General features: G+C 42.6%; 1 protein-coding gene across 2 annotated transcripts in view; it reads right to left on the bottom strand.

Annotated features, from left to right (window-relative positions):
- The window catches only part of CSK (C-terminal Src kinase), a 131206-nt gene that overhangs the window by 41787 nt on the left and 65592 nt on the right, over nt 1–23827 (bottom strand). Inside the window, exon 4 of one of the 2 annotated variants that reach the window (XM_077264042.1) lies at nt 14898–15010. In XM_077264042.1, coding sequence (XP_077120157.1) covers nt 14898–15010 — 113 coding nt within the window. Of the gene's footprint in view, nt 1–7058; nt 7197–14897; nt 15011–23827 lie in introns of those variants that run through there. The other variant, XM_077264043.1, reaches the window with a different exon arrangement.

Here is a 23827-nt window from a genome sequence, read left to right as displayed (position 1 = left end):
TATCCACAAAAACAACGCGTGCGCAGTAGCGTGAATTTGGAGAACACGGGCGTTGCTAGGGATACGGCGACGCCTTGGGCAGGAGATTGTGTGTCTCTCCCCTTGGCATCGCCTGCGCACTAGCGAGCAACCCAGGGAGCGCAAACCGGAAGCTTTAACCGGCAGGTCTCTAGCCCCACATATCGCGCTGTAGGACGCATGCGCGGTATGTTAGCAACTCCGATACCGGAAGTACACGCATACAGGGGGGAGAATGGCGATACAACGCCATGAACGCCGAGAAGATCTTAACGGTCATACAGAATATGTGACCTGGTAGAATTAAGGTAGGACGCTGTGTAAGCATTTGAAAAAGTAGGAAACTATTTAAGGGAGAGCATTTCCGTCCTTCGTCTCACCTTGCCATAGTCCATACCCAAAACTAGGTGCATTGGACACATAAGAGCTACCTCCCGATGGAGGGGCACTTTTTCTAAATAGAACATCCCACAATCTTTATATCCTTATTTTCCCCTGATGAATCTCCCCTATGGGAGAGGAAACGCGTAGGGAAGTCTACTTATTCTGTGGTGGGTACAATTATTTAGCCTGACTTGGGGACTGCCCTTGTCAGGGCAGGAGCAACACACGGGCACGACTGGGGTAGGATAGCAACCATTTTTCCCCTCCCCCTTTATGTAGAAGGAAGCTCCTGTTTAGAAAACGACTGATTTGGTGAGACAAAACCATTTTTTTATTCAGCACTGGTTATTTGAGCACTGTTTGCACTTTATCACGTTTATTATCCATAAAACCGTTTTTATACGATTACTATTAAAGGTAATGTTTTAATATTGTACATAAGGTATCCTCTTGGCTATTTGAATATTCTCTATCTGAGGATCTTTTGGGGATATCTGGAGTGATATACCCTATATTCTGGCTTGCTTTGGTAATGAAACCGAAGAGGAGGACAGAACAAATGTCAGAAAACAATAGGACAATTAAAAATTGAGGCTAAGATACCTTTATTAGCGAGGGTAATAAAATGTAGTACTACAAGCAAAAAGAGGTGCCCGCACAAGTAGAAAAACAACACATAATTACACCAAAAGTAAAATACAATAGATTTTATTAAATTATGTTAAATAAAATTGAAATTAAAAACTAACACACCAGGTTTTATATGCAGAGAATATAGGCATTGCAGCATTAACATCAAAGAGCTCAAAACACAGTCTTATACTGTTAGTATGACCGAAGATCATAGTATAAAATTGAACATGTGTGTAACTAAGGTGAAATTGTGCAAAAAAATCAAATATAAAAGTTATATATAACCAGAAAAAAAAAATCTCAAAAAAGATGCGAGTGCAAGGTGATAAACGAGAGTAGATGCAAGACAAATTAAAATGTTAATCGGAGATTATAATGAATCACATAAAAATAAGCACACAATCTCTCAAAGTGCATGTGCAATACGAAAGCAAGGGAAGGTGATAAAAGCTGGTCACAAAAGTGAGGTAATTTTAGTGATTACAAATAGATAATACTGAATGGTCACAATCAATCAGCTGGCTATACATAAGCAAGTGCAATGGATCCCATAGTATGATCATAGTAAGTATAAAGAACCATAGATACAGTGCCTTGCGAAAGTATTCGGCCCCCTGGAACTTTTCAACCTTTTCCCACATATGCTTCAAACAAAGATACCAAATGTCAATTTTTGGTGAAGAATCAACAACAATTGTGAAGTTGAACGAAATGTATTGGTTATTATAAATTTTTGTGGAAATTCACTGAAAAGTGGGGCGTGCAATATTATTCGGCCTCTTTAACTTAATACTTTGTTGCGCCACCTTTTGCTACGATTACAGCTGCAAGTCGCTTGGGGTATGTCTCTATCAGCTTTGCACATTGAGAGACTGAAATTCTTGCCCCTTCGTCCTTGGCAAACAGCTCGAGCTCAGTGAGGTTTGATGGAGATCGTGTGTGAACAGCAGTTCTCAGCTCTTTCCTCAGATTCTCGATTGGATTGAGGTCTGGACTTTGACTTGGCCATTCTAACACCTGGATACGTTTATTTGTGAACCATTCCATTGTAGATTTTGCTTTATGTTTGGGATCATTGTCTTGTTGGAAGACAAATCTCCATCCCAGTCTCAGGTCTTTTGCAGACTCCAACAGGTTTTCTTCAAGAATGGTCCTGTATTTGGCTCCATCCATCTTCCCATCAATTTTAACCATCTTCCCTGTCCCTCCTGAAGAAAATCAGGCTCAAACCATGATGCTGCCACCACGTTTGACAGTGGGGATGGTGTGTTCAGGGTGATGAGCGGTGTTGCCTTTACACCAAACATATCGTTTAGCATTGTTGCCAAAAAGTTCGATTTTCATTTCATCTGACCAGAGCACCTTCTTCCACATGTTTGTGTCTCCCGGGTGTATTGTTGCAAACTTTACACAACACTTTTTATGGATATCTTTGAGAAATGGCTTTCTTCTTGCCACTCTTCCATAAAAGCCAGATTTGTGCAGTGTACGACTGATTGTTGTCTTATGGACGGACTGTCCCACCTCAGCTGTAGATCTCTGCAGTTCATCCAGAGTGATCATGGGCCTCTTGGCTGCATCTCTGATCAGTCTTCTCCTTGTTTGAGATGAAAGTTTAGAGGGACGGCCAGGTCTTGGTAGATTTGCAGTGGTAGGATACTCTTTCCATTTCAATATGATCGTTTGTACAGTGCTCCTTAGGATGTTTAACCCCTTTACCCCCAAGGGTGATTTGCACATTAATGATCGGGCCAATTATTACAATTCTGACCACTGTCCCTTTATGAGGTTATAACTCTGGAACGCTTCAACGGATCCCGGTGATTCTGACAATGTTTTCTCGTGACATATTGTACTTCATGATAGTGGTAAAATGTCTTTGATATTACTAGTGTTTATTTGTGAAAAAAAAACAGAAATTTGGCGAAAATTTCGCAATTTTCCAACTTTGAATTTTCATGCCCTTAAATCACAGAGATATGTTACACAAAACACTTAATAAGTAACATTTCCCACATGTCTACTTTACATCAGCACAATTTTGGAACCAAATTTTTTTTAATTTTTTTAGGGAGTTATAAGGGATAAAAATTGACCAGCGATTTCTCATTTTTACAACACCATTTTTTTTTTTAGGGACCACATCACATTTGAAGTCACTTTGAGGGGCCTATATGATAGAAAATACCAAAAAGTGACACCATTCTAAAAACTGCACCCCTCAAGGTGCTCAAAACTACATTTAAGAAGTTTATTAACCCTTCAGGTGCTTCAGGGATTTTTGAAATGTTAGAAAAAAAAAAATGAACATTTAAACGTGTTCTCAAAAAAAAACTCTTCATGACCAATTTGTTTTATTTTTCCAAGGGAAACAGGAGAAATTGGACCCCAAAAGTTGCTGTACAATTTGTACTGAGTACGCCGATACCCCATATGTGGGGGTACATCATTGTTTGGGCGCATGGCAGAGCTCGGAAGGGAAGGAGCGCCATTTGACTTTGCAAAATTGGCTGGAATTGAGATTAGACGTCATGTCGCGTTTGCAGAGCCCCTGATGTGCCTAAACAGTGAAAACCCCCACAAGTAACCACCATTTGGAAACAAGACCCCCTAAGGAACTTATCTAGATGTGTGGTGAGCACTTTGAACCCCCAAGTGCTTCACAGAAGTTTATAATGTAGAGCTGTAAAAATAAAAAATCATTTTGTTTTCACAAAAATGATCTTTTTGCCCCCAATTTTTTATTTTCCTAAGGGTAACAGGAGAAATTTGACCCCAAAAGTTGTTGTGCAATTTGTCCTGAGCACGCTGATAGGGGTAACCACAGTTTGGGTGCATGGCAGAGCTCGGAAGGGAAAGTGCACCGTTTTGGAATGCAGACTTTGATGGAATGGTCTGCGGGTGTCACGTTGCATTTGCAGAGCCCCTGATGTACCTACACAGTAGAAACCCCCCACAAGTGACCCCATATTGGAAACTAGACCCCAAAGGAACTTATCTAGAACTGTTGTGAGAACTTTGAACCCCCAAGTGTTTCACTACACTTTATAACGCAGAGCCGTGAAAATAAAATCTTTTTTTTTTCCACAAAAATGATTTTTTTAGCCCCCCGTTTTGTATTTTCCCAAGGGTAACAGAAGAAATTGGACCCCAAAAGTTGTTGTCCAATTTGTGCTGCGTACACGGATACCCCATATGTGGGAGAAAACTACTGTTTGGGCACACGTCGAGAGTCGGAAGGGAATTAGTGGCGTTTTGGAATGCAGACTTTGATGGAATGGTCTGTGGGCGTGGCGTTGCGTTTGCAGAGCCCCTGATGTGCCTTAACAGTGGAAACCCCCCAATTCTAACTCCAACCCTAACCCCAACACACCCTTACCCCTAATCCCAACCCTAACCACACCCCTAAACCCCAACTCTAGCCCCAACCCTAACTTTAGCCCCAACCCTAACTTTAGCCCCAACCCTAATGGGAAAATGGAAATACATACATTTTTTTTATTTTTCCCTAACTAAGGCGTTGATAAAGGGGGGTTTGATTTATTATTTATAGCGGGTTTTTATAGTGGATTTTTATGTTTGGCAGCTGTCACACACTAAAAGATGCTTTTTATTGCAAACAATAGTTTTTGGGTCACCACATTTTGAGAGCTATAATTTTTCCATATTTTGGCCCACAGAGTCATGTGAGGTCTTGTTTTTTGTGGGACGAGTTGACGTTTTTATGGTACCGTTCTCGGGCACATGACTATCGCTTTTTATTCAGATTTTTGTTAGGCAGAATGAACAAAAACCAGCAATTCATGAATTTCTTTTGGGGGATGTTTATACCGTTCCGCGTTTGGTAAAATTGATAAAGCAGTTTTATTCTTCGGGTTAGTACGATTACAGCGATACCTCATTTATATCATTTTTTATGCTTTGGCGATTTTATACAATAACAACTATTTTATATTAAAAAATTATTATTTTTGCATCGCTTTATTCTGAGGGCTATCACTTTTTTTTCGCTGATGGTAGGGACAAGACGCCGTTTTCAGCGGTACCATGTTTATTTATATCCATCTTTTTGATTGCGTGTTATTCCACTTTTTGTTCGGCATTGTAAAGCATTGTTTTTTGCCTCGTTTTTTATTTATTTTTTTACAGTGTTCACTGAAGCGGCTAACTAGTGGGACAGTTTTATAGGTCGGGTTGTTACGGACGCGGCGATACTAAATGTGTACTTATTATTATTTTTTTTTCTTTACATGAAGAAATGTATTATTTATTTATTTTTTTTCTTTACTTAGGAATTTTTTTAAAAATATTTTTACACAGTGTGATTTTTTTTTTTACATTGTCCCAGGGTGAGACATCACTGTATAGTGTCAGATCACTGATCTGGCACTTTGCACAGCACTGTGCAGTGCTGGAGGCTTGCCGGCGCCTGTTCTCAGCAGGCGCTCGCAAGCCACCTCGCTGCAGGTCCCGAAAGGATCCCCGCGGCCATCTTGGATCCGAGGCCTGCAGGGAGGAGGACAGAGGAGACACTCTGAACAACACGATCACATCGCGTTGTTCCAGGGGTCTCAGGGAAGCACGCAGGGAGCCCCCTCCCTGCGCGATGCTTCCCTATGCCTCCGGGGGATAATGTGCCGGGAGTGGTCCATGACCATAGTGCCGAATGTCAGCTGTGATAATCAGCTGACATCCAGCCGCGATCCCCCCGTGAGCGCGGCTGACCGCATATGACGTACTAACCCGTCAGTGGTTAAACTTCTCCACAACAGTATCGTGGACCTGCCTGTTGTGTTCCTTGGTCTTCATGATGCTCTCTGTGCTTCAAACAGAACCCTGAGCCTATCGCAGAGCAGGTACATTTATACGGAGACTTGATTACACACAGGTGGATTATATTTATCATCATTAGGCATTTAGGACAACATTGGATCATTCAGAGATCCACAATAAACTTCTGGAGTGAGTTTGCTCCACTGACCGTAAAGGGGCCGAATAATATTGCATTTGGTATCTTTATGTTTGAAGCATGATATGTGGGAAAAGGTTGAAAAGTTCCAGGGAGTCGAATACTTTCGCAAGGCACTGTAGGAAATACAGAGCCTATTATCTGCAAGAGGTAAAAGATTAGGCCAAGTACCGCAGTAAAGCATCATATAAAATAATATAGAAAGCCAGTCACAAGAACAGACGCTGTTTAGCACAACTCAGCATCTACACGCTGAATGGAGATGTGCTTCAAGGCTACGTTCAATGTGCGGTCTTCCGGCAGCCACTGGGGCAAATAACACCTGATGGGGTCAGACACCTAGCACAGATCTAAAATTGGCAACATCTCTCTATTGCACAGGTCATCAATATATTGTGAAGAGAAAATCCATTTAGGCAAAATAACAGAGTAGGAGAATATGAAATTAGAGGTATTAAAGCGTAACAGCTGTTATAATTTTTATTTCAGAAATCAATAATACACATGAAAAAAAGCAACTTTGTAAAATATCTTATCAGAGAAATCTACTTTTTTCTTTGCTATATGTGATAGTTCGTTATCAAACTTCTCAATTTAGTGAAGACAGACTCTCCCATTACTGAGATAGGAGATGGTGGCTGCTACTGATGAGTCTATGTAGATGGGAGGCGGTAGAGACAGAGCTCCTGCCTCCGATCTACATAGACTCATCAGTAGCAGCCGCCATCTCCTATCTCAGTAATGGGAAAGTCTGTCTTCACTAAATTGAGAAGTTTGATAATGAACTATCACATATAGCAAAGAAAAAAGTAGATTTCTCCGATAAGATATATTACAAAGTTACTTATTCTGATGTGTACTATTGATTTATGGAAAAAAATAAATAAAAACAACGGTTACTTCTGATCCCCAATATTAAAGTATCAATATCCACATAAGTGTCCACTGTAATAGACTACAGGTACAAAAGTGACGTTTCTTTACACCTTGAAATGTGCACAAAACAGAAAATTAACATAAAAAGTGCAGATAATAAAACGGGGTTACCGATTACCTGGACACTGGAATCGCAGAGGAGGATAATGGCATTTTAGACATTGCTGTCGCTCCTGTACACGTATCAAGTAGCAGCACATTAATACAGCAACAACAGCGAACGTTCAATACTGCACAAGGAAGTTTACAGGAAAATGTGTATGCAAATTAAGATCAAAGGGCAATAATAAGGTATGATCAGTTGTAAGAAAAAAAAAAATCAATGACGTGCAAAACAGCAGGTCAAGAAATGCGAGCTGGTATTAGTAAAGAAGCATTCCATTTATCTAATATTCTTTTCCTGGTTTTTAAAAAGACAGCCTGTTATCAGGATTATTCTTCTTAAAATAAAGGTAGGGCCATAATGGTGCTGTTATAATGATTCAAATAATGAATTCAGTGAAGAGATCCGCAGCCTGGTGGTTGTTTAATCATTAGAAGCTTGGATTTCCTAAGCTTTCTGTGCATTGGGGCGGGTCTGTGGGTACCTCTCAGGACAGGAGTTTCTTCCTGTTTAAAGTTTACCCCAGCACCATCCTAACCGCGGACGGTAGTCTTCAGTAAAATGGCGCCAGTGGCGGCACAGGCGCAGACTCAGAATTTGGCTCCTCACTGAGCTAAGATCTAAATCTACACATGCGTAGACATTTTACTGAAGGCTGCCGAGAGATCAATGTGTGACAAGATGCACATTGGTATGACCATAACATGGCCATTACTGAAACCAAAATATCCCTTTAAACAGAATGCATCATTGATCTTTAACCCTTACAAGTCATAACACATTCAATAAGAACTAAAGCTTAGAATCCCGATGCTTAATAATCAAATTATATCAGGTTCAATATTCTTAGTGAAATGTTCCTTGAGATCTCAGTCCAGGGGACCCCTTTACAGGGCCTACTCAATTTGCATGTAGAGGAAACATTAATGGCAGTGGGCAAAAACTTAGTGGCCTTTTTTTAGGCATGCGGCAACATACAAAAACGTCAACATTTATTCAGACTCAAATATCAGGCATTAGATTAGACTCAAAAATTGGTCAGACCCCAGGCAAGACAGCTAAATGAGGGCTCGTGGATCTCGGTCCATTATTCCTTCTGCATAGTCTTCCAGTGACCTGAGGGAGTGGATTAGATGGAAACTTTTCTTCATATCATCACCCATCCTTCCTAGTCAGAGGGTATTGTCCCTTTTGGTGGTAATGGGGGTGAGACAATTTTTTTTTATTTAAGCACTACTAAAGGGGTAAGAAGCTGAGCAGTTTTACATCTCGCGACTCGTATGCCTAACTATTACATTTGTCAAATTTGGAGCAACTCAGATGAGGATCAGGTGGAATCCAAAGCTGTGTAGAGTCTTTTTAAGCTGGTAAGTCCGGTCACCGTTTAAGATGCACAGTCCTCTCCGTGGCCTTGTACTTCCGTCTCCCAGAAAGAAAGAAAGAAGTCCAGAAAACGCCGGGTATTACCTTAAAGCAGCGAGTTGCAGGAGCTGCCCCAGCCGGTGGCAGTGAGAAATCCTGCACTCGCTGTGCTCTGGAGTCGGTCAGTATCATTGGGCTTAGCCGCTCGGTACTCTGCCGTAGCAGGACCTAGTGTGACGTCACAGTCACGTGAAACCTCACGTGACGGGCTATGGAAAGAAACTAAGACCAAAAATCCTACGCGTTTCGGAGCCAAAAACGAGCTCCTTCATCAGCTGTTCCCTGATGAAGGAGCTCGTTTTTGGCTCCGAAACGCGTAGGATTTTTGGTCTTAGTTTCTTTCCATAGCCCGTCACGTGAGGTTTCACGTGACTGTGACGTCACACTAGGTCCTGCTACGGCAGAGTACCGAGCGGCTAAGCCCAGTGATACTGACCGACTCCAGAGCACAGCGAGTGCAGGATTTCTCACTGCCACCGGCTGGGGCAGCTCCTGCAACTCGCTGCTTTAAGGTAATACCCGGCGTTTTCTGGACTTCTTTCTTTCTTTCTGGGAGACGGAAGTACAAGGCCACGGAGAGGACTGTGCATCTTAAACGGTGACCGGACTTACCAGCTTAAAAAGACTCTACACAGCTTTGGATTCCACCTGATCCTCATCTGAGTTGCTCCAAGTATAGGAATTCACATTTTATGGAAGAAATCTTATCAGGTACATATTTTGTTTTTAATTTTCTGGTTCTAGCATTGCCATAGTTATCAGTCTTTTGGGTCTCTTCACATATAAGGGGCTAACTCTAATCCAGCGCAGATAGCTTTCTTTTTATTTGGATTTGATCATTTTTAGTAACGGAAGGGTGTGACCGCTACACTATCCGCTGCAGGTTTATGAGGGTATAAGCGCTACTGGTGTTTTTTAGAATTTTTATTTGTCAAATTTGACTCAAAAGCGAATTGGCATCTAGAACCATTATTGAATTATTGATCTATGAAGCATGGTTATCGGGAACATATGTACACATACACAGACTTGACACGTAAGAACTCTGCACATCTCAAGTATCTCTTTTTATAAAAGGTGTTGTGTCTCAGCTTTTGGTTAGACTAAGGCCACGTTCACAGTATTAAAGCAAAAAGTGGTATTATAAAACTTAGCTTTTAATAATGCAAATAAAACCATTGAACAGATATTGTCCCGCAGGACTGAAAGTGCAAAACAGTGCAACACCATAAAACAAAACCTCATCTTAACCCCTTAGTGACAGAGCCAATTTTGTACTTCATGACCAAGCCAATTTTTACAATTCTGACCAGTATCATTTTATGCGGTTATAACTCTGGAACGCTTCAACAGATCCCACTGATTCTGAGACTGTAGTTTCGTGACATATTGTACTTCACGTTAGTGGTAAAATTTCTTCGATATGACTTACGTTTATTTATGAAAAAACGGAAATTTGGTGAAAATTTAGCAATTTTCAAACTTTTAATTTTTGTGCCCTTAAATCAGAGTCATATTGCACAAAATAGATAAGTCACATTTCCTACATGTCTCCTTTACATCAGCACAATTTTGGAAACAAATTTTTTTTGTTAGGACGTTGCAAGGGTTAAAATTTGACTGGCGATTTCTAATTTTTCCAACAAAATTTACCAAATTTTTTTTTTTTTTAACCCCTTTCTGCCAGCTGACGGAATAGTACGATCCTCTTCTTTGAGGTGGGCTCCGGCGGTGAGCCCACCTCAAAGCCGCGAAATGTCAGCTGTTTTGTACAGCTGACATGTGCGCGCAATGAGCGCGAGCGGAATCGCGATCCGCCCGCGCTCATTAACTAGTTAAATGCCGCGGTCAAGCGCTGACAGCGGCATTTAACTAGTGCTCCCGGCCGCGCGGCCGGAAGTGCTCGCACCGCTGACCCCCGTCACATGATCGGGGGTCAGCGGTGCATTGCCATAACAACCAGTTGTTGATGGCCGATTGCTTTGAGCGCCACCCTGTGGTCAGCGCTCAAAGCAACCCTGCATTTCTGCTACATAGAGGTGATCTGTGCTTCACCTCTATGTAGCAGAGGCGATCGTGTAGTGCATGCTTCTAGCCTCCTATGGAGGCTATTGAAGCATGCCAAAATTAAAAAAAAAAAAAGTTTAAAAATATTAAAAAAAATAAAAAATATATAAAAGTTCAAATCACCCCCCTTTCGCCCCAATCAAAATAAAACAAAAAAAAAAAAATCAAACATACACATATTTGGTATCGCCGCGTTCAGAATCGCCCGATCAATAAAAACAAAGGATTAACCTGACCGCTAAATGGCGTAGCGAAAAAAAAAATCAAAACGCCAAAATTACGTTTTTTTTGGTCGCCGCGACATTGCATTAAAATGCAATAACGGGCGATCAAAAGAACGTATCTGCACCAAAATGGTATAATAAAAAACGCCAGCTCGGCACACAAAAAATAAGCCCTCACCTGACCCCAGATCACGAAAATTGGAGACGCTACGGGTATCGGAAAATCGCGCAATTATTTATTTATTTATTTTTTTTTAGCAAACTTTGGATTTTTTTTACACCACTTAGATAAAAAATAACCTAGACATGTTAGGTGTCTATGAACTCATAATGACCTGGAGAATCATAATGGCAGGTTAGTTTTAGCATTTGGTGAACCTAGTAAAAAAGCCAAACAAAAAACAAGTGTGAGATTGCACTTTTTTTGCAATTTCATCACACTTGGAATTTTTTTCCCGTTTTCTGTTACACGGCATGGTAAAATCAATGGTATCGTTCAAAAGTACATCTCATCCCGTAAAAAATAAGCCCTCAAATGGCCATATTGACGGAAAAATTAAAAAGTTATGGTTCTGGGAAGGAGGGGAGTGAAAACCGAAAACGAAAAAAGCTCCGGGGGTGAAGGGGTTAAAGACCACCTCACATTTGAAGCGCATTTGAAGGGTCAATATGACAGAAAATACTCAAAACTGATACCATTCTAAAAACTGTACCCCTCAAGGTGCTCAAAACCACATTCAAGAAGTTTATTAACCCTTCAGGTGCTTCACGAGAACTAAAGCAATATGGAAGGAAAAAAAATGAACATTTTACCTTTTTCACAAAAAAATTACTTTAGACCCAAACTTTTTTATTTTCACAAGGGTACCAAGAGAAAATAGACCCCAAAGTTTGCTGTGCAATCTCTCCTGAGTACATCCATACGCCGTATGTGTGGGAAAGCCATTGTATGGGCGCGTGGCAGGGCTCAGAAGGGAGGAAGCATCGTTTGAATTTTTGAACGCAAAATTGGATGGAATCAATGGCGTGCACCATGTCGCGTTTGGAGACCCCTGATGTACCTAAACAGTGGAATCCCCCCAATCTAACTCCAACCCTAAAGGTACCGTCACACTAAACGATATCGCTAGCGATCCGTGACGTTGCAGCGTCCTCGCTAGCGATATCGTTTAGTTTGACACGCAGCAGCGATCAGGATCCTGCTGTGATGTCGCTGGTCGCTGAATAAAGTCCAGAACTTTATTTGGTCGTCCGATCGCCGTGTATCGTTGTGTTTGACACCAAAAGCAACGATACCAGCGATGTTTTACACTGGTAACCAGGGTAAACATCGGGTTACTAAGCGCAGGGCCGCGCTTAGTAACCCGATGTTTACCCTGGTTACCAGCGTAAAAGTAAAAAAAACAAACAGTACATGCTCACCTGCGTGTCCCCCAGCGTCTGCTTCCTGCTCTGACTGAGATCCGGCCCTAAAGTGAAAGTGAAAGCACAGCGGTGACGTCACCGCTGTGCTGTTAGGGCCGGAGCTCAGTCAGTGTCAGGAAGCAGACGCTGGGGGACGCGCAGGTGAGCATGTAATGTTTGTTTTTTTTACTTTTACGCTGGTAACCAGGGTAAACATCGGGTTACTAAGCGCGGCTCTGCGCTTAGCAACCCGATGTTTACCCTGGTTACCCGGGGACCTCGGCATCGTTGGTCGCTGGAGAGCGGTCTGTGTGACAGCTCTCCAGCGATCAAACAGCGACGCTGCAGCGATCGGCATCGTTGTCGCTATCGCTGCAGCGTCGCTTAATGTGACGGTACCTTAACCCCAACACACCTCTAACCCTAATCCCAACCATAACCTTAATCACACCCCTAACCCCAACACCACAACCCTAGCCCAAACCCTAACCCTAGCCCCAACCCTAACCCTAACCCCAACCCTAGCTCTAACCCTAGGCCCAACCCTAGCTCTAGCCCTAGCCCCAACCGAAAAATGGAAAAAAAAATACACTTTTTTATTTTATTATTTTTACCTCCGGTAGCTGAGACCCCGGAGATTTTCCGATGCTATCTCCTTATTTCTCAGCGCCGTTAAAAAGCAGCACTGAGGTATACGTACCCTTAACTGCCACCGTTAAAAGGAGTATCGGCAGTCGTTAAGGGGTTAAACATATAATATGTCATTAGCACTGACCAAAAAATAGGACTGTGGATCCTGGCAGTATAAAACTAGAAACAAAAATGTAAAATTGTGGAAAGGACCTAGAAACATAAGTCAGACAGTCATATCATATGCTTGTTAATAATAATAAACAGCAATTACAGATTTTGACATATAAACTGACTCACAGGTCATGCAATAATCCCCATTCACTATATGAGAGTTAACATCACACAAATAAAAAGGAACACTCTCACCCAGTCAGATGTATAGGGTTGTCAGAGTTATTTAGTCCATCAGGTGAAGACTGGGGATATAAGGAATCATCAAGGTGCGCTGCTCCCCAAGTTCACACATTCAGTATTTTACCTCAGTATGTGTAAGCCAAAACCAGGAGTGGGTGATAAATACAGAAGTGGTGACGTGTTTCTATTAGACTTTTCCTCTGTTCCATTATTTCAACAACGGTTACTCTTTAAATCCTAAGGAACTCCAAATATATAAATCCACATACCTCAGAAATATGGCACTACATGTAATAATCTTACAGCACACGAACACTGCAGCCCATCAGATGCCGCCAGACAAAACTTTTCCTTCTGACAGATGTGTGAACGTGGCCACCGACCAATGGCTGCTGATCACTAGGCTGCAGCGCTCACGTGACATATCAGCAGTTCCTGATCAGTGGCGGCCTTCCCTATTCCACCATTTGGAACAGTTTAATAAGACGGAACGGTAATGGAACGTGAAGGCCATGGTCAATCGGCGGCCATCAATAGGCAGCAACATACACGCGATATAATGTCTGACTGATGGACATCACTGATATAGCGCCAGTTCAGCTGGGGAGTGTTTATATTTTACTTAGGGCACTCAAGAAGGAGCTGCCGAGTAGTGGACAACCAAGTACAAATGCATCCTCCAAGCAGAACCCAAGGGCTTGGCAATACGGGCGCAGTGCCTCACTAATAAAGAAAGCTGAACACAGCTTCAACAAATCACACATGGGCAAGTTGAATACATGCATTTTTTTAAGCTTCAAAAGATTTTCTAATTGATGACATTGGCAGATAAGAAGGTGTATAGTCAATGGAAAGACGAACGTTAGTGAGTTGTAGGTATGCACGTCTGCTCTATGGATGTCCAGGTTCCCTTAATATGGGTATAGCTGTAGGGGCAGAAGCATGGTGTATGCGGGGGGCAAAAATCCCACTCTTACATGCAGTTTTTATTTTATTTACATTATCACATACAGGTTGTGGTATCTAATAGCATTGAGCCAAGAGATGAAATGATAATATAAAGATGGTGTGTTTCTTTAAATAGAAGCTATCACCAGGTTTTGCTACCTAATGTAAGAGCAGCATAATGTAGGGGCAGAGACCCCGATTCCAGCAATGTGTCACTTAGTAGACTGGTTAGTGTAGTAGTTTCAATGAAATCAGTGGTTTAATCTGTAGGAGGTTATCAGTAGTAAACCTGCTGTCATGTAGTCTTCCACAATCATGAGCTCTGCATGACACCACCCCCACCACTTATTGGCAGTTTTCTGACTATGCACAGTGCACACAGAAAGCTGCCAATCAGTAGTGTGATCAGGGTTATACAGAGCTCAGCATTCAGAGAACCGGTAGATCTGCAGCAGCTGATTAATTCTTAACATATAACATGGTTGGAGCTCTGTTTTTATGATACAGAGCTGCAAGTCCCAATGTAAGACCTAGATTTAAATAACATTTTGACACTAGTTTGAGCTTACTGCATCATGTAAAAATGATATATTATTATTTCTGATTTCTTTCTGTCCCAATGAGCAAAGACCACGTTATATACCATAGGAAGATTTACCGATGTGGTACGTGGTGATAATGAACATATGATGGTCCACTTACTGACTTAGCAATACTACAGATTACTATGTATTATAGCACAAGAATTATTGTCAGTATATTGCTATTAGAAGTATACAGGTAGTATGCTAGATATACTTACGGCATTAGACTAAGCTTTGTCCCAGATTTTACGCCTTGTCTCTTCTGTACATAGTTGGCGGGTATAAAGCCAACTTGGCCACCTTTATTCTTTGCTTTATACCAGTTAGGATCCTGCATGAAAATATACACAAATAATAAAATCATAGTAAATCTATCCCAGATCATAAATCTGTAAACACTAACCAATCAATAACTTGAAAATTACAATTCCATTTGAGTGGAACAACAGTGGTTTTTTCACTTGAATGTAAAAGGTGAAGGCTACAGCCAATCAGCAGCTAGTGGTGATGTGGCACGGTTTACATCGGGAGGCCGGGGTGGGTCACGTGGCTCAGAGCAAAGGAACGGAGCTGGTTCAGGAGGAAAGTATAGATGGTCTTTATTTTATGTAGCACCATGAGGACATTAATAAGGGGTTATCAAATAGTGGACAACCCTTTTAAATAGTTAAGAAATTGCACCAGAATCACTATTGTTAGAACGCCAGCCAGCACCAGCAATGTAGAGTTCTGAGTAGTGATGAGCGAATGTGCTTGGACAAGGTTTTATCCAAACATGCTCAGGCGCTAGCCGAGTATCTGGGTCATACTCGAATAATGTGTTATAATCCCCGCGGCTGCATGTCTTGTGGTTGTTAAGACAGCTGCAACAAATGTGGGGATTGCTTGCTTGTTAGGCAATCCCTGGATGTGTTGCAGCTGTCAAACAGAGGCGAGACATGAAGCCACGGGGAGTCAAACATATTATTCGAGCATGCCCAAGATACTTGGATAGCGCCTTATCCGAGCATGTTCACTCATCACTAGATCTGAGAAATGTTCTCCCTGGAAACCCATTTATTGTACTTGTTTTTTTAAATTATTTTTTTATTTATATCATACACTGCCCTCTTATGGTATTAACATTCTCTCCCAGAGGTCTTTTAACATATTAGTATATTCTTTTTATTACAGATGCTCCCTGTAACTGTGGCTGGTATATTCACCCTGGTTACAGGGGAAGTTCAGCCTCCTGCCTGCATAGGCTGCTTGTCTCTCACTACACACAGTGATCACAAGATCTATGAGTCCGGAGGAGGAAGTGCCGCCCGTTATTGTGTGCTTTGCTGTGTAAACAGCGATCAAAAAGGCAGAAATGGTAATAAATAAACTTTGCTTTCTCTAACAAATGGTTCCCTGCTGGAGCAACTGCAAAATCTTATGCAAGAAGCTTACTCTGCATTGACCTTTTAGAACATCACTGCAGCGTAAAGTGAGGACCACCCAAACATTTAAAGTCTATGGGTGGTCCAGAAATCATTAATCCCAATCTGTTCTTTGTTTAAAATGGTATGATAACCTTATGAAATAAAAAAGAAAAGGTTCAGTTCACAATTATTGTTCAGTGAGCGATACATTAAAAATAAAAATGTAAGCAATTCACTCATTTGTCAATGATCGCATCTTGTATGCCGACAGAAGATTGAAAGTTTACTGAGAATACATCTACCAATGTAAACATTCATCTAAAAGTGGTTTCAATTGGTAGAAGCATGAGAGAAGGAAAGACAAGCAATCGCCAGTACAAAAACATGTGATTATTGCACCACATAAATGTACGCCTTGTGATCTTTAACCAACGCTTTGTATTGTCCATCAGCACTCTTTTTAATCTATCTGCCCATGTTAAAAAAAAAAAAAAAAAAACACATTAGTAAACTTTGCAGCTGTCTGGTGGTATCCAGAAATTGCTGCCCAAGACCATGATTTACAACATCATCTACCTTAATATAGCCCACGTACAACCCTTCATGGGAGTGGCGTTTCCTAATGGCAATGGTCTCAGCAGCGTGGAAGGAAAAAATGAACATTTAACTTTTTTCACCAAAAATTTACTTTAGACCCCAACTTTTTTCTATTTTAAAAAGGATAACAAGAGAAAATTAACCACAAGATTTGTTGTGCAATTCCTCCTGAGCATGCCAATACCCCATATGTGGGGGAAAACCACTGTTTAGGTGCACAGAAGGGCTTGGAAAGAAAGGAGCACCGTTTAGCTGGAATCGAGAGAGGGCGCCATGTCCCATTTGGAGAGCCCCTTATGTGCCTAAACGGTGGAAATGTCCCACAAGTGACACCATTTTGGAAACCACAACCCTCAAGGATTTTATCCAGGTGTATAGTGAACATTTTGAACCCACAGGTACAACACAGAATTTGCTAAAATAAGGATGTCATATACTGAATATCTCGTCATTAGTGTTGAGTGCAAGTGCATCGTTACTCCAGTTTGCATCAGGTGCTCGGGTAGACATCAAATATCGCGTGTGCGCAAGTGACATGCTCGAGTCCCCGCCCCGCAGGTTAGCCACCCAAAAAAAACATGTGGGGATCCGCGACACTCCGTGCATACCCATGCACCCGATGAACCAATAGGTCTCCGTGGGCACACTGCGCATGCGCCCGCCATTATTTCCCAGAAAGATGACGTGGAGGGTCGGGAACAGAGCAGGAGGGCCCAAGGATGGCACGTAGGTATCGGGTGGGCTCAGGGTCCCCATTTCTCTCTTCACTGATATGTTAGATTATATCAGAAGAGAGAGAAATGAATTTTAAATCTGACTTTTTTTGTGATCAACGTTATTCGGTGAATAACTGCAATCACATGACAGGGGGCGTAAAAAACGGCCCTGATTATGGTCTCCAGACACCAGAGCTTTTCCGACGCTGGGGGGCGCTATAACCTTATTTCTTGGCACTGTTAAAAAGTGGCGCTGAGGAATAAGTACCCCTAACTGCCGCCGTTAAATGGCGTATCAGCAGTCTTTAAGGGGTTAAATATGTGCACTTAAAATTAACAGTTCCCATAGAATAAAACAGAATCTTGAGAGTTTTCTTCTGTCACCTAATGCATGTTATAATAGTGACCTTTAATAAGAAATGCACAGACTTTTTGAAGTCAAGCTGAATATTACACGAGTCTCTATATACAGCCATATTACAACCTGACACTAGGATCCAATACTCTTGTACGAAACGCAAACCCAGCACAAGGTTTCCTGGTGCAGCGCACACTATCTCAGGTTGTGCTTTAGAGACATCAGCCTTCATATTATTAACAAGGAAGTGACATGGGAAAATCCCAACACAGAGACTTGCCACTAACAGTACACCACTTGTATGAAGTATAGAACCTGTTCAGTTCTCAAAGAACCAGAAATACTAATTATACAAAAGAAAGAGGGTGGTTCTCCAGCAAAGACAAATCCAATTAAAAGTGAAAAAAAACTTCTTTATTAAAGCAGTAAAAAAGTAATAAACGAATACATAATGAAACACATAATGAGCAAAATGCAAGTACCGTATATACTCGAGTATAAGCCGACCCCCTAATTTTGCAACAAAACACTGGGAAAGCTTATTGACTCGAGTATAAGCCTAGGGTGGAAAATGCAGCAGCTACCGGTAAATGTCAAAAATAAAAATAGATACCAATAAAAGTAAAATTAATTGAGACATCAGTAGGTTAAGTGTTTTTGAATATCCATATTGAATCAGGAGCCCCATATAATGCTCCATACAGTTCATTATGGCCCCATAAGATGCTCCATATACAAATATGCCCCATATAATGTTCCATGCAGTTCTTTATGGCCCCATAAGATGCCCCATATAATGCTCCATGCAGTTCATTATGGCCCCATAGATGCTCCATATAATGCTCCAAGCAGTTCTTTATGGCCCCATAGATGCCCCATATAATGCTCCATGCAGTTCATTATGGCCCCATAGATGCCCCATATAATGCTCCATGCAGTTCATTATGGCCCCATAGATGCCCCATGCAGTTCATTATGGCTCCATAAGATGCCCCATATAATGCTCCATGCAGTTATGGCCCCATAGATGCCCCATATAATGCTCCATGCAGTTATGGCCCCATAGATGCCCCATATAGCATTGTGCCACATGTTATGTAATGCTGCTGCTGCACTAAAAAAAAAAAAAATGACATACTCGCCTCTCGTCGCTGCCCGCTGCTCCTCAGCGTCCCGTCTCTCCGCACTGACTGTTCAGGCAGAGGGCGGCACACACACTAAGGCCTCTTTCACACTAGCGTCGTACGACGCACGTTGCAATGCGTAGTTTTGGAAAAAAACGCATCCTGCAAAATTGCTTGCAGGATGCGTTTTTTCTCCATAGACTATCATTAGCGACGCATTGCCACACGTCGCAACCGTCGTGCGTCGGACCGTCGGCACAAAAAAACACTGCATGTAACGTTTTTTGGTGCGTCGTGTCCAGCATTTCCGACCGCACATGCGCGGCCGGAACTCCGCCCCCTCCTCCCCGGAGCTCACAATGGGGCAGCGGATGCGTGGAAAAACTGCATCCGCTGCCCCCGTTGTGCAGCGCTTTCACAGTATGCGTCGGTACGTCGCATTGCGACGTGCGTCGTACGTCGTACGACGCTAGTGTGAAAGTAGCCTTATACGTCACCGCGCCCTCTGACCTGAACAGTCACAGCAAGAGGACGGGAAGACGGAGCTTCGGTGGAACGAGGGAAGGTAAATATACTCACCTACTCCCGGTGCTCCTGACGCGGTCCCTGGCACCCTGCATGTCCCACGGTGTACGGCGCGGCAGCTTCTTCCTGTAGTGAGCGGTCACATGGTACAGCTCATTACAGTAATGAATATGCGGCTCCAACCCTATGGGCGTGGAGTCCATATTCATAACTTTAATGAGCGGTACCACATGACCGCTGAAGAGGGGAAGAACTTGAAGCTGCCGCGCCGAACACTGGGACATGCAGGGACCGCGCCAGGAGCGCCGGGAGTGGGTGAGTATTTGACAGGCGTCGCTCCCCCTCACCCACCGACCCCCCCGCCGACCATGATTCGAGTATAAGCCAAGAGGGGCACTTTCAGCCAATTCTTTTGGGCTGAAAATCTCGGCTTATACTTGAGTATATACGGTAAAATAAAACAAAACAAATATTTTTATAAAAATAGTATATGCAGTTTAAAAATCCAGTACGATTCCTTAAAATATAAATATATATATATTTTATTTTTTTTCTCTTTTCTGTTTTTAATGTTATTCAGGCATCTGTGTTCCCTTAGAGCTGTATGTATATAGTACCCTCGCTTCTCCACTGCTACATACCTTGATTAAGGGTATGTGCACATGTTGCAAATTTCCTGCGGATCCGCACGGAAAACGCAGCGGATTAAAAGAAGGACCATGTCAATTCCTTGTGCGGATCTGCAGCGTTTCTGCACCCATTCCATAATAGAAATCCCTAGGGGTAAACCCCCCCCCCCTGAAGTCCGCAACAAAAACGCACAAAATCCCCATAAAAAACGTGCAGATTTTGACCTGTGTTTTCTGCCAAGGAATGCAGAATCCGCACAGAAAATTCCACAGGCAAATCCGCAACGTGTGCACATACCCTAAGGCAGTGTTTCTCAACTCCAGTCCTCAGGACCCCACAACAGGTCATGTTTTCAGGATTTCCTTAGTATTGCACAGGTGATAATTTCATCACCTGCTCAAGCATTAATTCCATCGCCTATGCAATACTAAGGAAATCCTGAAAACATGACCTGTTGTGGGGTCTTGAGGACCGGAGTTGAGAAACACTGCCTTAGGGTATGTGCACACGTTGCGCATTAGGCTTAGGAATTTCTGGTGCGGATTCTGCCTCTCCTGGCAGAAAACGCACCTGCGTATTTGTTGCGTTTTTTGTGCGGTTCTGCAGCGATTTTTTGTGCGGTTTTCTTGCGCATTTGCTGCGGTTTTTACCCCTGCGGTTTTCTATAATGGAAAGGGTACAAAAAAGCTGCAGATTCACAAAAAAGAAGTGACATGCTACTTCTTTTAAACTGCAGCGTGTCCGCAGCGGATTTTCCGAAGTGTGCACAGCATTTTATTTTTCTCATTGATTTACATTGTACTATAAATCAATTGCGGATCTGCAGCGTTTCTGCACCTGTGTCGTCAGCGAATATTGGTTTTGCAATGTTTGCCAAATGTCATTGGAGTCAATGGGAGTATAAATTACTGAATATGTTTGGAACCGATCATCACATAAATTTGGCACAAATAAGGTAACAATATGGCAAATTCAGATTTGGTGACCAAATCCGAACATATTCGCCCAACTTCAATTGCGGACTTTCATGGTGACCAGCGTTTTTATTTTTTAATTACTTTAATATGTTTTTTTCACTTTTAATTGGATTTATCTTCTCTGGAGAACCACCCTCTTTCATTTGTATGCTGCTATCACGTCCCAGACTGGCACTGTGCGATGATCACTAACCAGAGCGCATCTGAATGTGGTGAGCTAACTTTCCTTGTCGCATATACGGGACCTCTGTTATCAGAAATACTAATTGTGATGCCATTAACATCGTATGCCAGGATCTTTTTAAAAGGTTCACATTTTTTTGTGGGTCAAAAGGGCTCTCTCAAGAAGCAGAATTTAAAAAAAAAAAAATAAGCAGGTACTAATGGTGAAAACTGCGGTCATGACTTTATAAAATACTAGATGTTTCCAGCCAGCTACCGCTCGGCACGCTCATTGCTATCTAATTAACGCTGCTGGTGATTAAACTAAAGTAAATAATGACAACATTCAATAGCGCTTACGCAGGTGGTAAATTAACTTAAAATGAAGTTAATAACAATAGTGTGGTGATGTGTTGGGGCGGGATTATGTGTGGTGATGTGGTGCGGGGGCGGGATTATGTGTGGTGATGTGGTGGGGGGGCGGGATTATATGTGGTGATGCGGTGGGGGGGCGGGATTATGTGTGGTGATGCGGTGGGGGGCACCGCATGCAGCATCAATAGTAAAAAGATCTACTGTAAAAAAAAAAAAAAAAAAAAAAGGTTATTCTCACCTTCCGATTGCCCCCGATCTCCTCAGTGCTGAGAGGCGGGAGGACTCCGGGGGTCATCAGAAGGTGAGTATATCACTACTTTTTATTTTAATTTTTTTTTTTTTTTTTAAACAGTGATATGGTGCCCAGTCTATGGAGGAGAGTCTCCTCTCCTCCACCCTGGGTACCATCCGCACATGATCTGCTTACTTCCCGCATGGTGGGCATAGCCCCATGCGGGAAGTAAGCAGTTCAATGCATTCCTATGTGTGCGGAATCGCATGAATGAACATGCTGAGTTTTTTTCTGGAATGCGTTTCCGCTCAGAAAAAAAAACGCAGCATGTGCATACAAAACCGGTTTTTACGTACCGGTAATAGGATTTTACAGAGTCCACGACAGCACCCACAACGAGAGAGGGGATCCGCCCACCTTCCGGACAGGAACCTACAGGTTAAAAAGGGGCGGTCCCCCTCCAGTTTGTGTTCCACAGTACAAGGGATACCGCCAATGAATCAGTACATGACAATATTATCTTAAACACTATTAAATCCCACCACCTCTATAGAGTGATCTCTAAGGCACACCTTCCAACAGAGTGCAGGAATAAGTAACTAAATACGGGGGGGAATGTATGGGTGCTGTCGTGGACTCTGTAAAATCCTATTACCGGTACGTAAAAACCGGTTTTCCTATCGCCACGACAGCACCCACAACGAGAGACTTTCAAAGACTATTAACTGGGAGGGACCACAGCACTAAGTACTGAACGGCCAAACTGTAAGCTGGAATTAGCAGATAGATCAAGGCGATAGTTTATAAAAGGTGGAAGGTGATGACCAAGTTGCCGCCTTACATATCATTTCAATGGGAACATCTGCCTTCTCCGCCCAGGATGAAGCCATGGCCCGAGTGGAGTGCGCCCTGATGCCTTCTGGTGGTGTTACTCCCCTGGCAGAGTAGGCAAGACATATCGCTTCTCTAATCCATCTGGCGATAGAGTTTTTCGTGACACCAGAACCCTTTTTCCGATTCTGGAAAGAAATAAACAGAGCCCTACTCTGTCTCCAGCTTTGTGTCCTATCCAGGTATTCTAATATTGCCCTCTTAACATCTAGGGTATGATATTTTTTCTCCTCTTCTGAACCTGGATTTTCATAGAAAGATGGTAAATAAATCTCCTGACTTCTATGAAATTTAGTTGCTACTTTTGGCAAGTATCAGAATTAGACACATAGGGGGAAAGGCATATGCTAGCTGGAAGTCCCAACGGACGCGAAGGGAATCCACTATGAATGGTTGGTCTGCTATGTGTAAGGATGCGAACCTCCTGACCTTCCTGTTCTCCCTGGTAGCAAATAGATCTATTATCGGCAACCCCCACAGATTGACTATTTGATCGAATATGTGTTGGTTTAGGGACCATTCTCCCTGACGCAGGGTATGGCGACTGAGGTAGTCCGCCTGTATATTGAGCTCCCCTTTTATATGAACTGCCGACAGGGATTGTAAGTGATTCTCGGCCAGAGACAATATCTGTGCTGTAGTGATCATTAGGGATCGTGATCTTGTCCCCCCCTGATGATTGATGTAGGCCACCACAGTCATATTGTCTGTTTGTATTTGTACATGCGAATTCCTCAGGGATGGTAGGAAGCAAAGAAGGGCTTGATTGACTGCAGCAAGCTCTCTTAGATTTGAGGAATTCTGGGACTCTTGAGTCGACCAACGTCCCTGGGTTAGACCGTCTCCCATATGGGCTCCCCAACCGAATGGACTGGCATCTGTTGTAACTATGTTGTCCGGAGTGATGGCCCAGAGAACTCCTTTTGATAAATGTGCCAGATTGAGCCACCATCTCAGATCGTGAAGAGTGGCGGTTGATAGACTGAACCTTCTGCTCAGAGCACCGTGAAGATCTCTTTCTGCTTGAAGAACTTCGTATTGAAGCATTCGGGTATGAGCCTGAGCCCATCTCACCGCCGATATACATGCAGTCAGAGATCCTAGCAGAGACATTGCGTCTCTTAAACTTAAGCTTGGAGCTTCCCTTACGGCCGT

The sequence above is a fragment of the Ranitomeya variabilis genome, chromosome 5 (assembly GCF_051348905.1).
Source record: "Ranitomeya variabilis isolate aRanVar5 chromosome 5, aRanVar5.hap1, whole genome shotgun sequence".
Taxonomy (NCBI): Eukaryota; Metazoa; Chordata; class Amphibia; order Anura; family Dendrobatidae; genus Ranitomeya; species Ranitomeya variabilis.
Note: the sequence above shows the minus strand (reverse complement) of the source record. Positions and strands in the feature narration are given on the sequence as shown.